At 43.7% G+C, this 26,768-nt stretch overlaps 2 protein-coding genes across 3 annotated transcripts in view; one reads left to right on the forward strand and one right to left on the reverse strand.

Moving 5' to 3' along the window:
• The window catches only part of LRRTM3 (leucine rich repeat transmembrane neuronal 3), a 183,707-nt gene extending 181,854 nt beyond the window's left edge, over positions 1-1,853 (forward strand). Inside the window, exon 3 of the mRNA XM_060241120.1 lies at positions 1,594-1,853. Coding sequence (XP_060097103.1) covers positions 1,594-1,782 — 189 coding nt within the window. The 3' untranslated portion in view covers positions 1,783-1,853. The remainder of the gene's footprint in view (positions 1-1,593) is intronic.
• CTNNA3 (catenin alpha 3) overlaps positions 1-26,768 on the reverse strand; it is a 1,035,346-nt gene that overhangs the window by 777,107 nt on the left and 231,471 nt on the right. The window lies entirely within an intron of this gene.

The following is a 26,768-nucleotide window of genomic DNA, read 5'->3' on the forward strand; positions in this document are numbered from 1 at the left end:
TATATGCTTCCAGGCTCAGTTTGCGTTCTTACCTATAAAACCTTTCATAGTCTGGTTACATCCAAAGCACCTTGCCTCCCTATAGGAACCTATGCACCAACATCATTCTTTGTGATTAGGCTTCCCATTCCCCAGGGCCCAGCAGGGGATCCCCCGGTTTTACAGGCTTCCCCCCTCCCCCAGCCAGCTGGCCGGCAGGGGAAGCCCCGCCCCCAAAGCCATTATGCACCTCCATGAACGAGTCCCATAGGGAATGATGGGGAATTGATCTGCGGGTATTGGGGGCTCTGGGGGGGGCTGTTTTTTGAGATAGAGGTGCCAAATTTTCAGTATAGCATCTAGTGCCTCTCCCCAAAATACCTCCCAAGTTTCAAAAGGATTGGGCCAGGGGGTCCAATTCTATGAGCCCCAAAAGAAGGTGCCCCTATCCTTCATTACTTTCTACGGAAGGAAGGCATTTTAAAAGGTGTGCTGTTCCTTTAAATGTGATGGCCAGAACTCTCTTGGAGTTCATTTATGCTTGTCACACCCTTGCTCCTGGCTCCGCCCCCATGTCTCCTGGCCCCACCCCCAAAGTCCCCAGATATTTCTTGAATTGGACTTGGCAACCCTATTTGTGATATCTCCTAATGTAGCTCATACAGTATCAGCCCATTCCAAAGTTTTCTATTGTGTGTCCTACATTACAGAACTAGAAGCCCAAAGAGGTTTTGAGGGCACAATCCATCACATGCCTTCTACAACTTTTTTAACAGCACAATGCTAAGAGCACTTCCCTGGAAGTAAGCCTCACTGAATAGGCCCAATTCTGAGTACACCTGCTTAGGGTTGTTCTTGAGGAAAACAGGAACGTGCTCTGAAGAGCGCAGTTTAAGCCTGTTTTTCAGCAGGCATTTTTTTGACTGACATCCCTCGTGGACTTTTTTCAACTGAGTTTTATGTGATGTTGTATTTTTATACCTGTTCATAACCTTACTTATATTTAGGTTTGGCCAACTTAAGATGAGATATAAATGTTTTAAAATAAACAAAACATTTATCTGTAGCTATATTTTTGAGGTAGGTAGAATACAGAACTAAGATGCAGAATAAGACCAAACTCCCCAATGCTGCTATGTACCATCACACTGCACATGACAGCACACCAAGCATTTGATTATGATGACATTACAGGTGCTCATCATCATTGCCATGCACAACCTGACAACTGACAGGATATGGGAGGTGGGGAAAAGGGGGGAACTCTCAAGTGATGGCATGACATCACTTCCACGGAAAACCCAGAAGTGATGTCATGTCTCCCTGAGAATAGCTGGAAACTCTATGGTAAAACCACAGTTTCCTCAGCAATTCCTAGAGGGGCTTGATTCAACTTCTGAGTTTCCCCTGGAAGTAATGTCACACCATCACCTGAGAGCACTTTTTAAAAAAAATTGTTCCTCCCACTAGCCATCAGAATAACAGCAGGGAACAGGAGCCAGGGGATCCCCCACCCTGATGGGAAGTTGAAAGCACTACAACTCTTTCATTTAATCCCACATGCTAAACTGCTTCTTTACTAACTACTTTTCTAATGTACTTTTTCTTCCCTAGATACCTTTATCCATGAATGTGTCGACGTTTCTTGCATATGACCAGCCTACGATAAGTTACTGTGGTGTACATCATGAACTTCTTGCTCATAAGCCCTATGAATCAAATGCACAGGAAGAAACAATGGAGACACATCTAGAGACTGATTTGGATCTGAGCACAATCACAACAGCAGCACGAAATCAGTGATCATGTTCAACAAGCTGGCTTAAGTGGTTTGAATTACAGCCAAGAGTTGCCACCAAATTTTTATTTCCCTTCAATGATGGATTCCAAAATTCCTGTTCAGTTAAAAAAAAGTTACACATTACAACACAGATTGTTTCCAGTCTACGATTTGTAATTAGCTAATTTGTGCAGTATTTTTTGACTTTAAAGAAAGAGTATGATCCTTAAAATAAACCTTTTTTCAAAACTCATCCTACCTACCTGTAAAAAAAAACTGTACAGATCTAATGTATTTTTTCATATTGTAAAGTTTCAATATACTGAGATGTATTGGTATGTACAGGACCATGATTTATTTACATCTTACTTTACAAATTTCAGTTTCTAAAAAAATATAATTAACAGAAGTTATTTCTTGCATTATATTCAGAGTTTCTCAGTTTTGTAGGAACTGTTTTGTTACCGCTTTTTGACCCGGGGGGGGGGGGGGAATATACACTTCACTCTGAAATTCTGTGTTGTGCAAAAACCCGCACAACTTTTATCACACTGACTGCATAAAGAATTCTATCTACTTGTTCCAGAAATAATCCATTAACCAAACAGAAGGTCTGATTGTTCAAGCTTAAATAGACAAGATTTTTCTTATAAATAGAAATCAAAGAAGGTTTTGTTAAAAAAAAAACACAAAAAGCCGTTCTCCGAATTAACAGTTGCCTTGAATTACAGCCTGGTTTCTAAAGCAATGAAATGTAATGATAAAGAGGGGTATTTTAACAACACATCTCTGAACAAATGACTCATTGTTTTATTCCTTCATGTGGTATTGTATTAAAAACAAAAAAGCACCACGGCCAAAACCAGAATTGGAGACAAAGGCAGTAACCACAGCAACAAAATTCCATGCATTTTGTAAGGTGCAGTTATTGGCTGACCAAGGTGTAGTTTCATTTAGGTTCACTGTACTACAGGGTTATACAATTGGGTTGCAGTGATGATTAGGTCATGTGTTCCAGTCTCCAATCATTTGTTTGGTGCAAGCACCAACACTACACACTGAGAGGATCATTCAGGGCTGTTTCAGAAACCAATATACACATTTCCATTGTTCAAGACTAATTTTTAAAAAAGAGTTGTCATGAATATTTCAGTGTACATGAAAAGTTCTCTCCAAGAGACACATGTGTGTTCCTTCTGGAAACCCAGTTAGAGCAGAGAAAACAATCAATCAATGACTTTTACCATTTTGAAATGCAGAACCGATTCATGGAACTGGAAGGAAGATTGGGGGTGGGGTGAGTGATTATATTCTGTTCGCATTGACTTCTTTTGGTTTTGGTATCTGAGTGTGGAGGTAATGAGGCAAGCTTCCAAGTGCTTCATCTTGGTTACTGATCACAACTGGATACAACATTGCAAATGCTTCAAAAATGTCATTTGCAGTGGTTGACAAAAACACCTGACCAAGGATCTTCCCCACTTGCTGGAGTACCTGTGTACCCCAGCATATACAATGCATCTGAATATGCCAAGTGTAGTATGCAAGTAGACTTTGCAGATATATTTGTTCCTTTTTCTGAGTAGCAAGGTTCATACAAATTGGGACTACATATGTGTGGGTCTGTGCTTGTAGTACCAATATAACAAATTATCTTAGATGTATGGAACAGCATCTATTAGAGCAGATCCCCATGTTTATGTGAACAAGACTCAAGTTGGCATCTGTGTTCATAACTGACTACAGCCATTCCACCTCCCACTTTGTCAGAGCTGACAAAAAGTCAATAGTGATCAAAAAGGAAACACAAAATGTAATTCAGGCTACAGTCCTAAAGACACTTTCTTGGGAGTAATTTCCACTGAATAACATGGAATTTACTTTTAGTAGACCAGGTTAAGATTGCTCTCTTAGGTTTCTGAGATTACCATCATGTCCCAAACCCTAAATTCAAAACTGTATGTGAAATTAAACTATTATTGTTTCTATTACTTAATGGCTGAGTTAATTTTTTCTCCTGTTAAAAACTAAAATCCTGCAGGTAGTTTAAATAATGAAAGATTTGAACCAAAAAGCAAAGAGTAATGGAAATTCATTGTATGGCAGACCAAATCAAGGGGAAAACCTTTAAATATAATTCATATTTTCAAAGACCTAAACACATTGAACATTTATTCCACCTACTCAAACAATACTACTTATTGTCACTCAGTCACAGGATTTTTGAAAAACTCTTATATTACAAACTTTAGCTGTAATGTTTCAAGGCTCTTGCTCACAGAGTATTATTGCACCAAGGGTTAATAATTGTAGGATCATGGAAAGTTATATCCCTCAGAAGAATTATCTTCTGGTGTGTTGACTAGGAGATAGAATAAAAAAACTATTGAGTTTTCAAATTGTTAGGACAAAAAGATTTCATACAGTAGTAACTCCTTTTTTATAATAAAAAATTAACAACAAAATCTATTTTTTTCAATAGTCCTTCCAAGTATTTTACAGTGGCTTCAAAGCATCAATGAAATTTAAATTTGGGATTCCACCATTTGTATAAAAGAAGCTCTTATTGGGGGGAAATTATCAGAATATTGTTAAAAAGACAAATGCGAATACAAAATGTCAAAAGAGTACATTGTATTATTTATTTAGCATCCTAGATTTTGTAACATATTTTGCATAAATTATTTGCTATTCAAAATATTTTATTTGTCATTTTTAAGATTCATCTTAACTTTTGTAACTTTTTCCATTTCTGGTTTGTTTGTTTTTTATTGTATTGACAGTGATTCTTGGATTGGATAGTCTCAGACAATGCCATTAGACTTGAGTACAATGGTCCCTTTAAAAAAACCACACCCTAAAGGCTTTATATATACATACATCAGGAAGAAGACACATCCTCAGACAAACAAGGGGTTAGTTTTCTGATCGTTATAGAAATTTAGAAGAAACCCTATCCCCAAATTACAAGTCTGGGTTATAAAACAAATCAATACAACTAAATTTCTTCCTCATTACTGCCTCCTGATGTTAACACTGCAGCACAGTAGACATGAAATAGAACACTTCTGTAGATGCGGGACTCTGATACACATAAGTGGCTTCTTATAGAGACACACTTCCATAAGGTTCTGAATTTTGGCAACCACCATGCTGCAAAGATCATATATGAAGAGGTGGCACTTCATGCGGTTTCACCTGATTACTACTGCAAAGCTTCACACACACACACTCCCCTACAGAAACATAAAACAACATAGTCCACAACACAGATTGCAGCCCTACTAAATCAAACATCCAGGAAACAGACACACAATTATTTTAACTTTTTGCTTTTCATGCTCTTACTTTACAGATTTTGAGCATACTATGCAAAGATGGAACTTGGGTACCTTGCCCCACTGAAAAGACACACTTGTAGATATTATAGCAGATAACAGAAAATACACATGAATTCTGCATTCATCACACAAAAGGGTCTTCCTTCAACACATGCGGCATGAAGAGCACAAAAAGCAGAAGCACAAACCATGCAAATCACTCTACATACCACCCTTTCACAACTTTTTCAGACATATGAAGCAGCTCTATAAGAACATTATGAGCAGAAACGTTGTAAAAAAGAGGAATCACAGGCCTTCAAAAGCATACAGACTAATGTTTTAGCAATCGTTAAAGAGTACTTGACACACAGGAAGAAAAACTCCAACCCCCCAGCCATTAATTCAGCAACAGCACAACATGATCTATAGAAGATAATCTACACCTTCCTGGGGTATAAAGCAAACTCAGCATTACCCCTACAATGCAGATGTCAGGGTTAGAAACAGGGGATTCCCCAAGAGTCCTTGCTTCAAATTTATCATAGATAGATAGATAGATAGATAGATAGATAGATAGATAGATAGATAGATAGATAGATAGATAGATAGATAGATAGATAGATAGATAGATAGATAGATAGATAGATGATAGATAGATAGACGGACGGACGAGAGTTCCTATTAACAACTGCAGTACAACACTGAAGCACATCAATAAGTGGCTAGTCCAACATCAGTCAGTGCATTCATGGGTCAATATTCCTACATAGTAAGTACCTCTGGACATATACCAAGTGCTTTTCCTTTAAAACTGACCATTACATTCTCTTCAAACTGGAAGGATGCACATGCCATGTTTTAAATCATCAGAATGACATTTCATTGATAAATTAAATTTGTACAGTTAAAGAAAGCTCCTTCTTTGTGTTCCTAGAGTTATTAACCTGAAGGTAGGGCCTAAAATTCTCCCAGAATTATGACTGATCTCCAGACTAGAGAGATCAGTTACTCCGGAGGGAAAAATCAGCTTCAGAGGGAATAGTCTGGGTGTTACAACCTCCTCCCCCAAACTCCATCATCTGCAAAAAGTGCTCCCAAATCTCCAGGAATTTCCTAAACTGTTCCCTTCATCTGCCCAGCTGTGTACTTCCAGATGTATTTCTCAGTGGGCTGAGAAAACAACTAGCCACAGTAAAAGCAACTGATTGACATTTAATAACAAGGCTCTTCGGGGAAATTGTCAGCAGCAGCAAACACATTAAAATTATATTTTATGCCAATGTCTCTGTCTCAGTGGGAATTTCTATAGGGGACCGAAATAACATGACTCTACCTGATGACAACCCTTGGGTTGTAAAGGAAGGAGGACCAAATTTACCCTCATGGAAGCACTGTGACGGTGGGTTGTAAAACATACAAGCTTGTTTGGGGATGGAGCCTGAATTGTCAGGCTGTTGTTTCCAGATTCAGTCTTTGTTTATCATTTGGAGAGCATGGACATAGTTTCTGTCTTGTTGGAGGTGGTCTTTGCTTAACTCTCTGGACAGCATTATCTTTGGGTCAGATCTGGGTTATTATCAGGTTAAGGAGCAGCAAAGACCTGGTTTGATTTATCATGGCCTTTTGGCTAGTGACCCCCTCACACCTTTTCCCTTTCTCTTTCCTTATCCTTCACCTCCTTCCTTCAGATGCCCCTTATTTTAGCAGTCTGGTTATTTTGGGGTTTATTTAGAGTTTATTTAAGTGGTAGGCAGGGCTTTTTTGTAGCAGGAACTCCTTTCATATTAGGCCACACCCCCTGATGTAGCCAGTCCTTCAAGGGCTTACAGAATTCTTAGTACAGGGCCTACTGAGAGCCCTGTATTGGAGGATTGGCTACATTAAGGGTGTGTGGCCTAATATGCAAAGGTGCTCCTGCTACAAAAAAAAAGCCATGGTGGTAGGGATTAGTGGGGAGTTTGGTACTGGGGATTAGGCTGGACAGGGAGTTAGCTGTATACATTGTGTGGTCTTTGGTCCCTTAGGTTTGGGCAGGAATGGCCATTTTGTGACCTGTCAGCCATTTTGAGTGCAATATGGCATCAGGAAAATGGAAAAGCCCATCCAACGGCAAGCAGTCTGCACCAAAGTCACTTAAAAGACCATCAGTGCCACAGGCCCCTTCGAATGTGGAGGATGAGGTAGAGGAGGTGCACCTTATTTTGGAACGGCTGGCACAGCTAGAGGCTTCAAGCAGGATTTCTTTAACTCATGAGAGGGCTGAAGTTTCCCAGGTTACTTGTAAGTCTATGTATGCCCAATTAAACACAGATGTTTTGGCCCATCTTTCTGCCTTAGAGAGTGGGATAGGCAACCCTCCTTGCGAGGGGTTGCCAGCTGGGGTGATTCATTCAGTCAATTCAAGCACAGCTTTAGGGAGCAAAGAGAACACTCAAGCAGACCTAGGGTTCCCAAGTCCAACCCCCAAAATATCTGGGGACTTTGGGGGTGGAGCCAGGAGACTTTGGGGGTGGAGCCAGGAGACAATGGGGTGGAGCTAGGGGGAGGGGGGAAACGGCGAGCCGCCCCTGCGCAGCTGACGCCTCTTCTCTGCTCACCGTGGTTGCTCCTCCGAGATGGGCTCAGCCTGAGGAGGAGCAGCCACGGCGAGCGGAGAAGAGGCCGCCGCGCCGCTGCCGCCTCGCCCGCCCCGCCTCTGGGGTGGAAGCGGAGGGGGGGGTGGAGGTGGGCCGGGGGCATGGCGAGCCGCGAGTCCAGGTCCTAGAAGGGCCCAGATTCGCGGCTCGCCATGCTCCTGGCCTGCCTTGCCCTCCCCTGTGCTGCTCCTCTGAGATGGGCTCAGCCTGGGCTCATCTCGAAGGAGCAGCTGCAGTGGGAGGGGAGGGGGCAGCAGCGGTGTGGCGGCCTCACCGGCTCCAGGATGCGGCGGCTGGCCATGCTCCCCGGCGCCATTTCCACCCCCTCCCCCCGCTTCCATTTTTTGGGGGAGCGGGGGAAGAGGGTGGAAATCCTGGGGTCCCCCGCCAGGGCGGGAGCGTTGGGAAGCCTAAGCAGACCTGGAGTCTGTGGTGCTGGCTGTGGTGGCTCAGGAAGTGGAAGGTAATCCTGCAATTTTGGTTACACTCCAGCTTGGCCATGGGGACCTTGAGGCTCAGCAACTGCCTTGGGATCCTCGGCCTCAGCCGGGGCTGATATTTCCACATTTACAGAGATGCAATTGTTGGGTTTGGCGTGGCCACACACTTCATGGTAGTGGTACACAGTGACAAATACTTCCGGGGGGGGGGGGGGGTTGACCTTATCCTTTCCCAGCTGGCATTCCTTAGGGCACAATGCCATGCCTAGTGGGAATGTGATGACCATCTGACAGCAGCCACTGGGGGGGGGGGAATCCTGAAAGGGGAGTATATGGATGTCTTCAGTTTGCTCTTTTGGGAGCTGGAAAGATGGACAGGAAGGATTTAGACGAGAGGGACAAGGAACAGCTGAAGAGCAGATGGATGGATCTTACTTGGGCCAACTGGTTGCCCAGATTTCTGAGTTATGAAGATAGATTTTATTTACGCAAAAGCCAGCATATGATTTCTGCAAATTCAAACATGAGTGCCCCCTTTGTGGTCCAAGAGAATGGCCAAGCGGACTGGGGCAGGATCTGCCTTGGCCGCAGTGGCAGCTAAAGAGTCCCAGCCCACTAAAGCTGAAGGCTCTTAGCAGATGGCTGGACATTTATCCCAATCATGTAGATAGTTGCTATTTGTTGTCAGGTTTTACTTACGGGTTCAGAATTCCATATCAGGATGTCAGAATTAGTTTTATAGCTCTCAATTTGCCATTAGTTAGCGGTAAAGAACAGGTAGTATGGGAAAAAACTGCTAAGGAATGCTGCAAGGGCAGAGTTTGGCTGCCGTTTGCAACCCCACACACACACACCGTGCTGAGGTTGAGAGTGTTACCACTGGGGATGGTCCCCAAGAAGGCAGAAGGAGAGCTCCACCTGATTCACCATTTATCCTATTCACAGGGGGCTTCGGTTAATAATACCATACCTTAGCAACTATGTTCAGTAAGGTATATTTCTTTTGATCAGGCAGTGAGGGTGGTATGCCTATGCAGTCCTGGATCTGAATTGGCAAAGTGCAACATAAAATCAGCATCCTGTTTGCTTCCAGTCCACCAGAGGATTTTTAGTCTTTAGGTTTTTCTTTTACACAGATACGGCCCTGTCTATGAGGTGCCCTATTTCCTGTTCTGCTTTTGAGAGGTTTACACTGCAATCCTAAAGAGAGTTACTCCAGTCTAAGCCCATTGAAATGAATGGGCTTAGACTGGAGTAACTCTCCTTAGGATTGCACTGTTAGTATCTTTCTAGGGTGGGCACTGAGAAAGAAGGCTGGCCTTTCCTCCACAGTTCACTATTCAGTTTTGGGGTTTTTTTCAACATTGGCATGGTCTAGCAGTTGTGCCAAGCTACTGGCTAATTTTCAGGACCTGGCTTGGGAGTTTGGAGTTCCTTTGGCCCAGGAAATAAACCAAGAGCCTCAGCACTGTGCTGACATTTTTAGGGATTGAGTTAGATACCAATCAGCAATCTTCCAGGCTACCAGAAGCAAAAAAGCTGAGGAACTGGGTGGCTACCATGAGCAGTAAAAGGAACATCACCTTCCTGGATCTGCAGCAGCTAGTAGGTTGTTTACATATTGCCTGTATGATGGTAACCCATGATAGGGCGTTTTTGAGCTGCCTTTGTGATGCAATGGCTGGGCTTCACTGGTTTTAATGCAGGCTTTCACCCTCCACTGCATGCCGTTGAATATACTGTTTCTGCAAAAAAATATATCTGGCGTGGCAAACACTGTCCTGTGAACTGATGGCAAGGTTGCACAGCTGGTCCCAGAGGATACCATCATCTCTGCTCGCTTTGTTGTTAGTAATGCTTTCTAAAGCCTATTTGACTTCACACTCCAGGATGTCTGGCTCAAGGTCATCGATTTCACAGTCATGGTTGTCCGGGACATTGAGATCATTTTTGTATAATTCTTCTTGCCACCTCTTCCTGATCTCTTCTGCTTCTGTTAGGTCCCTACCATTTGTGTCCTTTCTCATGGCCATCTTTGCACGAAACATTCCCTTGAGAAAGAGCCAGTTTGGTGTAGTGGTTAAGTGTGCGGACTCTTATCTGGGAGAACCGGGTTTGATTCCCCACTCCTCCACTTGCACCTGCTAGCATGGCCTTGGGTCAGCCATAGCTCTGGCAGAGGTTGTCCTTGAAAGGGCAGCTGCTGGGAGAGCCCTCTCCAGCCCCACCCACCTCACAGGGTGTCTGTTGTGGGGGAGGAAGGTAAAGGAGATTGTGAGCGGCTCTGAGACTCTTCGGAGTGGAAGGCGGGATATAAATCCAATATCTTCTTCTTCTTCTTCTTGATTTCTCCATTTTTCTTGAATAGATCTCTTGTCCTTCCCATTCTATTATTTTCCTCTATTGCTTTGCATTGTTCCTTCAGGAAGGCCTCCTTATCTCTCCTTGCTGTTCTCTGGAAATCTGCATTCAGTTTCCTTTTCCTTTTCACCTTTGCCTTTCGCTTTCCTTCTTTCCTCAGCTATTTGTAAAGCCTCATCAGACAGCCTTTCTTGCATTTTTGCTTTCTTGCATTTCTTTTTCTTTGGGATGGTGCTTATTGCTGCCTTCTGTACAATGTCACGAACCTCAGTCCATAGTTCTTCAGGCACTCTGTCTATCAACTCTAGTTTCTTAAACCTATTCTTCACCTCCACTGTATATTCATAAGGGATGTGATCAAGGTCAAACCTGAATGTCCTAATGGCTTCCCCAGTTTTCTTCAGTTTAAGCCTGAATTTTGCAATGAGTAGCTCATGATCTGAGCTGCAGTCAGCTCCAGGTCTTGTTTTTGCTGACTGTAAATAGCTTCTCCATCTTTGACTGCATAGTATATAATCAATCTGATTTCTGTGTTGCCCATCCGATGATGTCCACGTGTAGAGTCACCTTTTAGGTTAACCACTACACCACTCTAATTCTCTCTTACCATAAGACTGCTTTATCACTCAATGAGCCAATCATTCCTTTTTAAAACTATTATTAAATTTGTTTCTTATTCAGACACTTAAACAAAAGCAATGTACTCTTATTTGGAAAGATTTCAGCTGAGGATTCACACTATTTGACTTTAAACAAATACCTGAAAGGGGAAGGAGGCGGGGGGGGGGGGGAGGAGAGCTCTGACACCCGCAGGGCTTAAGAAACCAAAACATTATAGCAATGCAGTCTCCCCAAGGATCAAAAGTATCCATGACTGGACTTGGGTCAAAAATAATAAAGGAATATGCATTCATACTAAGGAATCACAGTACCCTAACTTTAATGCAACACATCTCATTATTTCCTTAGTAAATCAATCAGGACACTCAGTTCACTTTCATGCTTTGTCACTTCTTATGCTCTGAAAATACTTCTGGTAATATACATTTCATTTGCTTTTTAGTCAGCCAGAGATATCTTCCCCATTCACTGTATTTGAAAAGAACTGTGAATGAGGATATTCTGCTTCATTAGAACTCAGCTGAAAGAAGTACAGAGCTAGTGTTATGGGTACAGATACTTTTGGTTATGCAAATTATATTAGCAGGTCTATGTTTAACATTATGTTTGAGGACTGAGTCCATACTGGCATTTGCAAAGCTTGCATCAAAGTTCCATTTCCAGTGTTCAGCATGGGAGAATTAATGCAGTGATATTTGGGGGGGGAGGGGTGGGCTCCCTCTTGGGTATCCTGCCCCCCCAGGAAAAGTGTATGCGCAATACATAGCCTCTCCTTCCCGGTGTAGTGAACGCCGCGTGGTCACTGTCCAGCTATGCCTGGCAGATGGTCACTGCAATGGCCTCTCCTGCATTACTGCATCCATGGCAACACCTTCCCACTGGTCCCCCCTGTTTCTCACAGAGTTTGCCACGTCATGGTGCGACCGAATGTCCGGCGGTATAACCGGATGGGCAGGCTGGGCTCACCAACCTCGCCAGCCAAGAGAAGGAAAACTCTAACATCAAACCCGGGCAGATAGAGCTCGTTAATGTAACACCTACCACCTGGAGGACTCGCTGCCGGCGTCCCGGCTTACTGGGCCATGGCAGATGACCCCAAGGTGAAAGGGTGGAGCCAGTACCGCGCACACTGTGCTTCACCTAAAAATTCCTCTGCGCAGGCCTGAAGGGCATATCCACATCCACAACCCACAACACACCAAGTCCTGCAGCGATGGGCAAGGGATGAAACAGCAGGTGGAAGATGCCACTGGAAGCCGCAGTCCCGATCCTGCATGTAGGCGGTTCAGGATATTGGTCGCCTGATGCTGACCCGGAGACGAAAGCATCTTTCGGCAGCACCCTGAACGACCAAGCAGCCTTATCTAGGGACAGCACTGCTTGCTCCACATGGAGAGGGACCTAGAAAAGGTGGCCTAAACAAAGCTCGTCTCCCCCACCCCAGTTGGCTAGCCGCAGTCAAAGGGCATCCTTACTTGCTGTCAAAAAATAACAACAAAGAAAAGGCATGCACCTGCCTCACAAAGTGTGCAAAGACTTAAGCTAGCTTGCGTGTTGGAACATCAGAACCATGCTTGACACAGTAGACAGTGGTCGCCCTGAACGACGCTCTGCTCTAGTTGCCCACGAACTTCTCAGGTTGAATATTGACATAGCAGCTCTCAGTGAGGTCCGTTTCCCTGAGGAAGGTAGTCTTCAAGAACATGGTGCTGGCTATACCCTCTACTGGTCGGGCAAGTCAAAAGCTGAGAATCGCCTTTCTGGCATTGGCTTCATGGTCAGGAACTCCATTGCATCCAAACTCGAAAACCTGCCAACAGGTCACTCAGATCGCATCATGTCCATGCGCCTCCCACTTCAAAACAAGCAGCATGCAACACTCTTCAGTGTGTATGCCCCAACCCTTCAAGCAGATCCTGCAGAAAAGAACAAGTTCTATGCTGATCTATGCAACCTCGTACGGAAGACCCCTACAGAGGACAAGGTGATCATCCTTGGCGACTTCAATGCCAGAGTAGGTAAAGACTCGGAAGCCTGGAAAGGAGTACTTGGCAAACACGGCATTGGCAACTGCAATGATAACAGGCGCCTCCTGCTAGAATTCTGCACAGAGCATCAGCTCACCATCACCAACACTATCTTTCAGCAGAAGAACAGCCTGAAGACAACCTGGATGCACCCACGGTCCAAGCACTGTCACCTTATCGACTACATTCTGGTGCGCCAGAGAGACGTTCGAGATGTCTTACACACCCGAGTAATGCCCAGTGCAGAATGTCATACAGATCATCGTCTTGTATGCGGCAATCTCCGTCTTCACTTTAAACCCACACCCAGGAGAGGAGGTATCCCTCGAAGGAAGCTTCAGGTTGGCAGCCTTCAGTCAGCTGAAGTTAAAGCTGCCTTCCAGGCAAAACTCCAGTCAAGAATTGAGGACCCCAGTTGCCCCACAGACCCTTCTCCAGAAGCACTCTGGGAACACCTAAAAACTACCATCCTGTTGATCTCTGAAGAAGTCCTCGGGTTCTCCACAAGGAAAAACAAGGACTGGTTTGACGAGAACAATCAAGAGATCCAAGAATTACTAGCGAAAAAGAGATCTGCCTACCAAGCACATCTTGCTCAGCCCTCCTGTCCTGGGAAAAAAGCAATCTTTCGCGCTGCATGTAGCAACCTCCAGTGCAAGCTTCGAGACATTCAGAACGAGTGGTGGACCAAGCTTGCAGAGAGAACCCAGCTGTGTGCAGACACTGGTGATTTAAGAGGGTTCTACGAAGCCCTGAAGGCAGTATATGGCCTATCATATCAGGCTCAGAGTCCCTTGCGTAGTGCAGATGGCCAAGTGCTCCTCACAGACAAGGCATCCATACTGAACCGGTGGTCGGAGTATTTTCAGGCTCTCTTCAGTGCCAACCGCATAGTTCAAGATTCAGCAATCCACCTCACCCCACTTCAACCAGTGAAAACAGAGTTGGATGAGATCCCCACCCTAGAAGAGACTGTTAAAGCCATCAAGCAACTGAAAAGTGGCAAGGCAGCGGGAGTTGATGGAATCCCACCAGAGATCTGGAAGCATGGGGGCACAGTACTACATAGCACACTTCACAAAGTACTTGTCACCTGCTGGGAACAAGGCAAACTACCACAGGACTTTCGCGATGCAATCATCATCACTCTACACAAGAACAAAGGAGAAAAGTCAGACTGCTCCAACTACCGGGGGATAACCCTGCTCTCCATCGCAGGCAAAATCCTTGCTAGAATACTCCTGAACAGACTGGTGCCCACCATTGCAGAAGAACTCCTCCCAGAGAGCCAGTGCGGCTTCAGAGCTAACAGGAGCACCACCGACATGGTATTTGTTCTCAGGCAGCTCCAAGAGAAATGCAGGGAACAGAACAAGGGTCTATATGTGACTTTTGTCGACCTTACCAAAGCTTTCGATACCGTTAGCAGGAAAGGCCTGTGGCAAATCTTGGAACGTTTAGGATGTCCCCCAAGGTTCCTCAGCATGATCATCCAGCTACATGAAGACCAGCGAGGCCAAGTCAGACACTGCAACGACCTCTCGGAGCCCTTCCCAATAGGCACAGGTGTAAAGCAAGGCTGCGTTCTCGCGCCAACTCTCTTTACGATCTTCTTTAGCATGATGCTTCAAAGAGCCGCAGTAGATCTAGATGATGACGATGGTGTCTACATCCGCTATCGCACTGATGGCAGCCTGTTCAACCTGAGGCGACTAAAGGCTCACTCCAAGACAATGGAAAAACTCATCCAAGAGCTACTATTTGCTGATGATGCTGCACTCGTCTCCCACTCGGTATCAGCTCTGCAGCATATGACGTCCTGCTTTGCAGAGGCTGCCAAGCTATTCGGCCTAGAAGTTAGTCTGAAGAAGACAGAAGTTCTCCACCAGCCTGAACCCCAGGAAGATTATCACCCTCCCTGCATCTCTGTGGGTGAATCAGTTCTGAAGACAGTCCAGCAGTTCAGCTACCTGGGGTGCATCATCTCCTCAGATGCCAAGATCGACAAGGAGATTGGCAACAGGCTGGCAAAGGCAAATCGTGCATTTGGCCGACTGCACAAAAGAGTGTGGAGCAACAAGCATCTGAAAAAAGGCACAAAGATCAATGTTTACAAAGCGGTTGTGATGACAACCCTCATCTACGGCTCCGAATCGTGGGTTTTATACCGTCATCACCTGCGACTCCTTGAGCGCTTTCATCAGCGCTGCCTTCGCACCATCCTCAACATCCACTGGAGTGACTTTGTGACCAACACTGAAGTCCTCAAGAGGGCGGAGGTTACAAGCATCGAAGCACTGCTGTTGAAGACCCAGCTGTGCTGGGCAGGGCATATTTCTAGGATGGAAAACCACCGCCTTCCCAAGATTGCTCTGTATGGCGAACTTTCCACTGGCCATCGAAATAGAGGGGCACCAAAGAAGAGGTACAAGGACTCCTTGAAGAAATCCCTTGGCACCTGTCGCATCAACCATCACCAGTGGTCTGACCTAGCCTCAGATCGCAAAGCATGGAGGCACACCATCCACCAGGCTGTCTCTTCCTTTGAGAACGCACGCATAGCTGGTCTTGAGGACAAAAGGAGATTGAGGAAGAATCGCACTGCTACAGCACCAACCCCAAATCAGACTTTTCCCTGCAGCCACTGTGGCCGGATCTGCCTGTCCCGCATTGGTCTTGTCAGCCACCAGCGAGCCTGCAGCAGACGTGGACTACTGCACCCTTCTTAAATCTCCGTTCACGAAGTCAAGCCGAGAGAGAGAGAGAGATTTTTAGGCAGATACAATCAAATTTAAGAGTGGTGCATATCAGCCCACTGAAATCGTCATGACAAAACGTGCTTTGCTCTGTGTTGGGGCCGTTGGCCTGATCCAACATGGCTTCTCTTATGTTCTTATGTTCTTAAAAATAACTTTTATCCATTGAGCCATACATTGCACACGATGCATAGATAGCCTCTGGTAGATACTTGCAATCAAAGCTTCTCAGCAATGTAAGGATAACTGATCAATGACTGATGTTTTTTAGAAAAGCAAGTCTCACCTGCCTGTGACAGCTTACTATATTGCTGTAAATAACAGCTGCTAAAAACAACAACAAAAGTAAGATTATCTTGGACTTTTCTAGGCAGGTCCAGTTTAGAAAAGCAAACAGTGAAATGAAAAAGAGGTATTACTCCCTAACAATAAAGGCAAAAAAAGCTTACAACCATAAATTAGCAGCACCAAAGGGTGTTTTCCCCTCTTGTTAATTGTAACTAGGGCGGCACCGAAACAAACCATGACTTTTCAGCTTTGTTTGCAAGCTATAAGAAGCATTGCCTCTTCGAGGAGTCTTCAGGAGAATGCTGCAACAAGAACTAAGTGATCACTCATCTCATCTAACCACTAGTGATGGTTCTGGTGCCATGCAAGTAGATGCTCCACTCTTCTCCTTCCCCAGCTCCCACTCAGAGTGGAAGCACAGTTCCCTATCCTCACTCAGCATCCACTCTGTGACATCATCCACCATGTCTGTCTGGCTTAAATAGAATCACCTTCATTCTGAATAGCCATCTGGCTGGAAACATGCATCCCGAAAAATCAGGGAAAGAAAAGAATGAAGAAAGATTTTTTTTTTTTTGCGGGGGTGGGGAGCAGCTTCATGGCAGAACTGTACATAGGCTGGAAGAGGAAGTGAACACTGAACACAGGTGCAGCTAAATACTGAGAGCACAGTTCACTGAATATTTTGGACCCACTACTACAAAAGCTTTTCCTTTTGTACCAAAAGTTTCTGTTAGGCACAGCCTTAGTCTTTATCCAGATATGAAACCCACACAGAAAATCCATCCCAGGAAAGTCCCCCTCCTTTGTGTTCTGCAGTGATCAAAAATTTCAGCATCTCTAGAGCCAAACCACTGGCTAACTTCTTGCTAATGGTTCCTTGGCCCCAGTGAGCAGGAAAATAATACATTTCTTGCAAAGCACTGCTACATCTTTTGAACATTTCTAAAAAGAAATGATTCGGAGCTAGCAACACAGGAACACTCAAAACTTCCAATTCTTATTTGATCCATCCTTAAAGCCCTCTCCTGTTATTAAATTCCTCCCACCGCAATGTTTTTTCTAAGTTTAAATTCAGGAGATAAGTCTAGCACAAAGAAACCACTCGCAAGAGGGGCTGACCTATTTTTTTTCTTCTCTGGCTAATTATAGAACCTGATTTATTTTAATTAGGAGGTTTCAGAATAAATCAACATTAACAACCAGCAGAGTTCATCATGATTAATGTTATTTTAATGAATACCAAAGGAATCGGTGTCCTTTAATGTTTTGCCACTGGAACGCTGAGAAGAATTTTCAAGTAAACTCAAATGCAGTGATCACTAGTGTGAAAAACCCACATCGCAACAATCTCACTGGTCTTGATCAACCTCAATTTTGCACCTAAATAAATCACATTTTTAAGCTGTCCCTTCCAGTGGTGGGTTACAACACAGCACCTGCTGTGTGACAGCAAACGACCTGCAATGCTTACTCATTAAAACTAGTGCAATTACCTCAAAGCCTTATTAATACATTCATGATGGTGGGTGTTTTCAGGTGCCACCACCTCAGATATTACATATGTAAGGGTAATAATCTACAAGTGAGCATCAATTAATATTAAATTACCCTGAAGCTATGCTGCATCTTTATTAATGCCAAATGGACTCTGAATGAAAGATTGTCAAGATTTGCAGTTGGAAAGAAATGGACAGTGGCAGCATTGTCATGCTTCCAATCAGAAAGAATGCAACCAATCCAATCCAAAAACCTTTATTGGTGCTTAACCTATGGAAGATGATTTTGGGGGGTGGAGGTGGGAATTCAGGTAAGGTTAGTACTTTACGTAGAAACCTAATGGGTTGCAGTTAACCCTTCCCCTTCATTGATGACAGTGGTCCTTCTTCTATGGATTTAAGGGGGAGGGGGAGATTACTTGAATACTTCCTAAAAGAGTAGTACTGAAATTGCATCTGCACTGAAAAGCATAGAAAGGTAGTGATACAATCATACATCACTTCCCTGCAACCTGACACAAGTGTGCATTCAAGCCTGCCTTTTTGTTTTCACATTTCATCAGTCTAACACATAAACACACACACTCCAAAAGTGGGAGAGGGGTGATTTCAGTAGCCCACGGGAATTCATTCTTTTAGCAAATCAGTCCTCCAGAATTGTTTAAAGAATTAGCACAGCCTTGCAACCAATAACGGCATAACAGCCCAAAAAAGTGCCTGAAATTGTTTTAGTTGTACCATTTTCTACTTTACCAGTCACTGAAAACACAATGCATATGTATAATATAGATAAAAATAAATATCCAACAATACTTCAATCAATAGTATCACGTCTAAAAAAGGACCCAATTAATACTGTCTTGCAACCCTTTTGCAATTTTTTTCAAAAGTGTTGAAAAGCTTGTGCATTTGGATTATCTAGTAGATTAGTTGTAGATTTTCTGGACTGTATGGCCGTGGTCTTGGCATTGTAGAACCTGACGTTTCACCAGCAGCTATGACTGGCATCCTCAGAGGTATAACACAGAAGGCTAGAGTTCTCTCTGTGTAAAAGAAGATGGTAGGCAGGTAATTTATATCTACTCAGGAAGGTGGGGTAGGGCTGAGTCATTATCCTGTAGAAGTTTCCCAGGCTGTGACATGCTAATGGAGGAGCTTCCCTGAGGAGGTTCTTTTGCATATGGATTGGCTATTGAAATTCTAACCTTATTTATAGTGCTGTAGTGAGATTTGGAGCATTTTGTGTTTTTCAGGACAGGAAACCATGCCCTAGTCATTTTTAAACTCTCTTCTTTCCTGTTGAAATTGTTGATATTGTTCATAGTTATCCTGAACTGTCCATTAATTTGGCTTGCATTCTTCTTATTGGTCATGACTAGGCACTGATCATTCACCAAGCTGTTCAGATATGTCCCTTTAATTGTTAATCTTCTTTCTCACACAACTAAGCTGGTTTTCCACTACTACCAGCACACCTCATCTGCTACTTTATCTAGTTCTGAAGATAAAGGGGGGAAAGAAAGGTCTTTTTTAGTTTAGACTTACTACATTGATAACTCTGTGTGCCTTCAGCATCTGTCCATGAACCTGTTTAATCTTGCAATCAGTTCTCATTATCACTTCAAGAACAGATAGCACTGATTGCACGGGCACCAAGAATAGGCGGTGCAATGTATTATTGCAAGGATGCATCCAACAGCACAGGCACAAGGAGGGGTGACAGTAAGCAATTCCATGCTTGAAACGTCACTTTAATTACCAGACTATGACCTCAGGAATATGTGACAGTTCTCCAGTGATCAAGAAGTTTTTGTAACACTTGTTACTTATTACTAAGGCATGACCTGCAATTGTAGCACAACAGCTACTATGCAGGGGCAAAGTTGCTTATTATGGTGTATGAGACAAACTTCAACAGAAACCATTGAGGCTATCCAACCAGAAGCTTGCCTCCATATGGATGCATGATCAAGTTAAGTTATCTGGCAGCTGTATTTATGACAAAATGCTGAGTGTGCCTAATACATGAACTTCCAAATAGCTTTTAACAAAGGCTTCTGAGAAAATTCAACAGCCATTGGATAAGAGGACAGATCCTCTTGTGTATTGGTAACTGATTGAACAAGGAGCAGAGAGTATGAATATATAAACAGTTTCCAAAATGGAAAGAAGTAAGAAGTGTTGATCACTGAGAGCAGCTTGGTTTGTTCACAAGAGATCTGGAATCAAGTATGAGCAGCCAAGTGGCCAGATTTGCAGATAACCCAAGTTATTCAGCTGAAATACTGGTGAAAACCAAAACATATTGTGAAGAACTACATGAGAGTTTCTCCAAATTGGGTGAGTGGTAACAACACAAATAAATGGGCAGTATAAAGAGATACAGTTGGGGTAAATATACAATCTTTCCATTTGATCTGACTAAGCAGGAATGATCATGGAGTCAGGGTCAATGAAAAGATCAGCTTGGTTTGCAGCTAATCCTGTTCTAGAGATTTTTGGGAAACAATATGTAGAACAGCCTGGACAGTTATATCCTTATATAGATTTATGGTGCAGCCACATCTGGAATACTGGGTAAACTTTTGGTTAACCAGTCACAAAAAGGGTCTCGCAAAGGCACAGAAGATGGCAAACAAATGATTATGTGGTGGGGAACATCTTCACTACAAGGAAAAACAATTTTTCTGGGGCTTTTCAATTGAGAAAAAAATATTACTAAGGATGAAAATTACTGAAGCTTTGCAAAATTATGCATGGTGCAAAGAAAGTGGATAGAATTTTCTCCTTCTCCCATAAAATTATAATTCAGAGGTAATCAATGAAGGTGATGGGCAGTAGATTCAGGACACACAAAAGAAAGTATAATTAGTTTATGGGATTCACAGCCACAAGTTCTACTGAGAGTTCCTAGCTTATTTGGCTGACAGGTATTAGAAAAATTAGTGGTTCATAAATAAATGGCTATTAGTCAAGATGTTTCTCAGCATTAGTTACTGAAGGACCATTGTGATGTAGTTATTCTAATGGCATTTGGTTCTGGAGATGTGAGCAGTGACTCACAAAAGTTCATAACCTGCCACCATTTTTTTAACCATTTAAGGTGCTACTGGACTCTTTCTCTTTTCTACTGATGGCTTCTTGCTGGTCATTGCAGGCAACAGGATACTGGATTAGATGAAAATCTGTAGGATTTTTTTACACTCTCCCTCATTATGCTTCTCAGATGCTCACTTGTACTCAAGCATCAAAATGACAGTGTCCTTGGGACCAGGAGCTATGCTGTGGGGCAAAAAAGAAGCTACTTGGAAACAGGCAGCAGGTGATACGTACTCTCCATACTGTAAGGGGACTGCATCACTTAACTATTGTTTCTAAGTCAAAGAGTGAAAATATATTGAATCAACTAATCTTGTGCTCTTTTGAAGCACAGCAAAAAGTCTTTTCCTATTAAAGAACAAAACCTGAAAAGAAGTGTGAAAATAAAAAAAAAAAATCTGCCACTTCCTTCTCATTACATTTTCACAGAATCCTTCCTTTTTCAGAAATGTCATTGGCATAAGCGGAAAAAGTTAAGTAATATCTATTCAGTTTTTCCTTGCTGAGTCACATCTATCTCCAGATTTGCAGTTCACCTTCATCAGGCAGATATTTTATTCACAAAGAGAAATACCAGACCACAGTACTTTTAAAGCTGGATGGTGGGGGGAGAGATATTTTCCTGGCTATTTTGCTTTCTTTCAGAGTGCAGCAAAAGGCTCATTTGCCCATTCCCAAGGAGGACAGACTTCACATTTCTGGGATCCAAGATCACTGCAGATGGTGACTGTAACCATGAAATTAAAAGACGTTTGCTCCTTGGGAGGACAGCTATGGCAAACCTAGGCACTATAATAAAAAGTAGAGACATCACCCCGCCAACACAAGTCCATATAGTCAAAGCGATGGTATTACCAGTAGTAATGTATGGCTGTGAGAGTTGGACCATAAGGAAGGCCGAGCGCAGAAGAATGGATGCTTTTGAGCTGTGGTGCTGGAGAAGAATCTTGAGAGTCCCTTGGACTGCAAGAAGATCAAATCAGTCAGTCTGACGGGAAATCAACCCTGACTATTCCCTGGAAGGTCAGATGCTGAAGCTGAAGGTCAAATACTTTGGCCACCAAATGAGAAGGGAGCACTCTCTGAGAAGACCCTGATGCTGGGAAAGACAGAAGGCAAAAGAAGGGGACAGAAAAAGATGAGATGGCTGGACAGCATTACTGATGTAACTAACACGAATTTGAGCAGACTTCGGAGGATGGTGGAAGACAGGAGAGCCTGGCGCGACATGGGGTCGCATAGAGTCAGACTCGACTGTGCGACTAAACAAAAAGGAGGATGAGTGCATCTAACTTCTATGGAATTTCCCATCCATAATTCTGACATGATTATGGCACAAAATTTTATTTTAGAAGTTAACACTGGGGTCCCATTCTATAATTTTATTGACAGTATATATACCACCTGCAACTTCACATGGATTGAATGATAACTGGGGCCTTGTTGGGTGAAATATTCAACAAAAGTAAAAGCAACTTTCCAAACACCTAATCCGTGCTAGCAGGTAATTTTAATGCAAGAACAGGGGCTGACAATGATCATTTTATCAAAAAACTGTATGAGCCTAACAATGAAAATTTCCTTAGTCCCTGGTGGTTTTGTCAGTCATTGAAAGATGTCATAATAAACACCAATGGCTTGAGGTTGGCCACTTTTGCTGTCCAAAGGAATTTAGTAATTTTGAATGACCAAGCAGGGAATATACCTTCTTGAGCTTCAAGGGAACTAGCTTTATTGATTATTTTATTGTTTCTCCTGATCTTAGCTCATTGGCTACCTTCCTTGGAGTTTCATCCTTTGGGGGCAGTAATCATCTTCCTGTCGTATTGAGTATGAACATGCCTTATGTCTAATTCTCTGTAATCTGGCAAGATTGCATGTCCTAGAACCAAAACTCAATGTTGGATCTGCTGGAATGACAGTGCTGCTTGCCTGGCCCAAGGTATCTTTAGGGAGATCATTACTAGAGTTTGAGGTAGCTAGGAGCTCTCTCACTATCTTGCATATAGATCCAAGTGGGCAGCCATGTTGGTCTGAAGCAGTAGAACAAAGCAGGAATCAAGTATCACCTTTAAGACCAACCAATTTTTATTCAGAACGTAAGTTTACGTTCTGGATAAAAATTGGTTGGTCTTAAAGGGGCAACTTGATTCCTGCTTTGTTCTACTATCTTGCATAGGCTACTGTCCCTCTTCAGGCCCTTGTACTTTAAAATTATGCCTGATAATGCTCTTTTTGTAAGACCCCTGGCCCCCAAGAATTCTGGTACATGGTCTGACAAAAAGCACAGGCTTATCTAAGAGAACTATAGTGAAAGCATATGAAGCTAAAGAGCATAAATACCATATGTTTACCTTATTAAGAATGAATCTGCCCCCGTTCCTTAAGTAAGTTCCACAGGATTGCACATATCCTTCTGGAGTGTCCTTTGTATGCTAATCTCAAGATGTGTTATGTTTCACCATGTCTGCAAGATCATTCTGATGTATATTCCTATTACCTAGTTACATTTTCACTTGCTGACAGGGATCCAAGACAAACTTTAGCAGTTGCAAAAATTTTACTACTTTTGTCTACTGGGTGATGAGTGATTAATGACAACTATTCATTGCTTGAGATCAATGCTCATAGAGCTTTCATTGGATAGAAAAAGAAAAAAACTTTTGATTAAATATTTATTTCAATATTTATATCTTGCTTTTCTTCCTGGCGGGGCCCAATGCAATTTACAAATTACAACATCATTCACCATTTTATCCTCGCAAGAGGTATGTAAGTCTAAGAGAGAGTAACAGGTGTAGGATCATGCAGTTGGAATGATGTCTGCTTGCTTATACATCAACATCATCATTATTTTATTTATATCCCGCCCTCCCCGCCGAAGCAGGCTCAGGGCGGCTAACAACACAAACGGCTATACCCCAAACAGGCGTGGGAGGATCATGCGCCCAGCTACCCAGACTCTGTAATGTCTGGAAACACAGAAAGCTTAGACATTCTCACATCAATCACATTTCCGTTCCTTGTTATGATGGTGGTATTTTGGGAACTTGCTAGCTATTGTGAATTCTTGCAGAATAAGCAAAATGGTTTGCTGCATACCAGATGCTTCCTGGGAGAATCTTTGTGTTACTATGCCTTGAGCTGGGATATTTTTGGACACCTGAAAAACCCTGTATAAATAAAGGAAGCTTGCCCTGCAAGCTAAGCTTTTCTCTCCTCGACATGCGTGTTGTGTGGGTCATTCCAACAAGTGGCGCCCCAAAGCAGGGACAGCTCACCAAAGCAGGGACAGCTCAGCTCCCGGGACAAGGGAGAGCTCCTGCTTTCAGGTATCGCCTGGCACAGCCCAGCAGCTCAGCTCCTAGTTATCAACCGCCTGGCATAGGCCCCGAAGTGCGCACTCCGTCGTTCTCAACGACCCCTTTCATTTGGTAAGTAAGGGTGGACAGTTCTCTCAAGCTGAGCAGAAACATTTAGGTGAGTTAAAGCTTTTGATCCAAAAGTCCAGCAGGTCCGTGACTTCTGGCCAACTTAAGACTCTGTTACCAGAGATCAGTAAGCAATGCCCCTGGTATCCGGAGGGAGGTTCTCTTAAACTTCGGGACTGGGAGAAGATAGGGAAGACCTTTCATACAGAGCCCCAAGCTTCTATTGAACTGCTGCAAGTCTGGAATAAATGTAGGTATGCAGTAGAGAAATTTATGCCCATTTCTAACCCAAGTCAGCTCTCCAAAGATTGTCCCCTAAAAGGCACTGGTGTCCAACTTGTGCCCCCTGCCCCTCCTATTCTTCCTTCTCTTTTTCCCCCTCCTCCACCAACAGATCACCCGTGGGCCCACCATCTAACGCCCTGGGACGCATGGTCTGTGAAGTTTTGGAGAAGGAACTTGATCAGGCTAAATTGGAAGATGTCCCAGAATTGGCAAAAATGTTGTCTATTTGCCCTGTACATTTGACAGGAGAAGAGTTGCTTGACCTTTTATCGGTAAAGGCTATCAGAGATATGGGCATAGGGGGAACCAATGTGCAAAGTTTTTTAGAAGGACTCTCTAACGGATACACTGTGAAATGTGCTTTACAGGCCTTTGTCAAGGTACCTACAGAAGGAAAACCAGCCCATAGTTTTGCAACTGTCTGTCAAAAGCTACAAGAGCCCTACTTAGACCTTATCAATTGTCTTCAGGCAGCAATCAGAAGACAGATTGATAATCCTGATGTAGCAGGAGAATTGATGATAAAATTGAACAAGAAAAATGGCAATTTGGATTCAAAAAGAGCCCCGTGGTGCAGAGTGTTGAAGCTACAGTACTGCAGTCTTGAGCTCTGTTTATGGCCTGAGTTTGATCCTGGCAGAAGCTGGATTCAGGTAGCTGCCTCAAGGTTACTCAGCCTTCCATTTTTCTGAGATTGGTCAAATGAGTACTCAATTTGCTGGGGGGAAAGTGTAAAAGACGCACTTTACTTTACAGCAGTGCTCAGTGCAGCAGGCTGAAATTGTTACTATTCACACAGGCTTTCAACTTAATCTCTCTCTCTCTCTCTCGGCTTGACTTCGCGAACAAAGATTTAAGAAGGGTGCAGTAGTCCACGTCTGCTGCAGGCTCGCTGGTGGCTGACAAGACCAATGCGGGACAGGCAGATCCGGCCACAGTGGCTGCAGGGAAAAGTCTGATTTGAGGTTGGTGCTGTAGCAGTGCGATTCTTCCTCAATCTCCTTTTGTCCTCAAGACCAGCTATGCGTGCGTTCTCAAAGGAAGAGACAGCCTGGTGGATGGTGTGCCTCCATGCTTTGCGATCTGAGGCTAGGTCAGACCACTGGTGATGGTTGATGCGACAGGTGCCAAGGGATTTCTTCAAGGAGTTCTTGTACCTCTTCTTTGGTGCCCCTCTATTTCGATGGCCAGTGGAAAGTTCGCCATACAGAGCAATCCTAGAAATATGCCCTGCCCAGCGCAGCTGCGTCTTCAACAGCAGTGCTTCGATGCTTGTAACCTCCGCCCTCTTGAGGACTTCAGTGTTGGTCACAAAGTCACTCCAGTGGATGTTGAGGATGGTGCAAAGGCAGCTCTGATGAAAGCGCTCAAGGAGTCGCAGGTGATGACGGTATAAAACCCACGATTCGGAGCCGTAGATGAGGGTTGTCAACACAACCGCTTTGTAAACATTGATCTTTGTGCCTTTTTTCAGATGCTTGTTGCTCCATACTCTTTTGTGCAGTCGGCCAAATGCACGGTTTGCCTTTGCCAGCCTGTTGTCGATCTCCTTGTCAATCTTGGCATCTGAGGAGATGATGCACCCCAGGTAGCTGAACTGCTGGACTGTCTTCAGTACTGATTCACCCACAGTGATGCAGGGAGGGTGATAATCTTCCTGGGGTGCAGGCTGGTGGAGAACTTCTGTCTTCTTCAGACTAACTTCTAGGCCGAATAGCTTGGCAGCCTCTGCAAAGCAGGACGTCATATGCTGCAGAGCTGATACCGAGTGGGAGACGAGTGCAGCATCATCAGCAAACAGTAGCTCTCGGATGAGTTTTTCCATTGTCTTGGAGTGAGCCTTTAGTCGCCTCAGGTTGAACAGGCTGCCATCAGTGCGATAGCGGATGTAGACACCATCGTCATCATCTAGATCTACTGCAACTCTTTGAAGCATCATGCTAAAGAAGATCGTAAAGAGAGTTGGCGCGAGAACGCAGCCTTGCTTTACACCTGTGCCTATTGAGAAGGGCTCTGAGAGGTCATTGCAGTGTCTGACTTGGCCTCGCTGGTCTTCATGTAGCTGGATGATCATGCTGAGGAATCTCGGGGGACATCCTAAACGTTCCAAGATTTGCCACAGGCCTTTCCTGCTAACGGTATCGAAAGCTTTCAACTTAATAGGACACCTTATATGCACTTAATTTGATTCATCAACTTCCTGGTGCATGTATCTCTCTAAATTGACCTTGATTTGATTGGCT

The sequence above is a fragment of the Heteronotia binoei genome, chromosome 6 (genome assembly GCF_032191835.1).
Source record: "Heteronotia binoei isolate CCM8104 ecotype False Entrance Well chromosome 6, APGP_CSIRO_Hbin_v1, whole genome shotgun sequence".
NCBI lineage: Eukaryota > Metazoa > Chordata > Lepidosauria > Squamata > Gekkonidae > Heteronotia > Heteronotia binoei.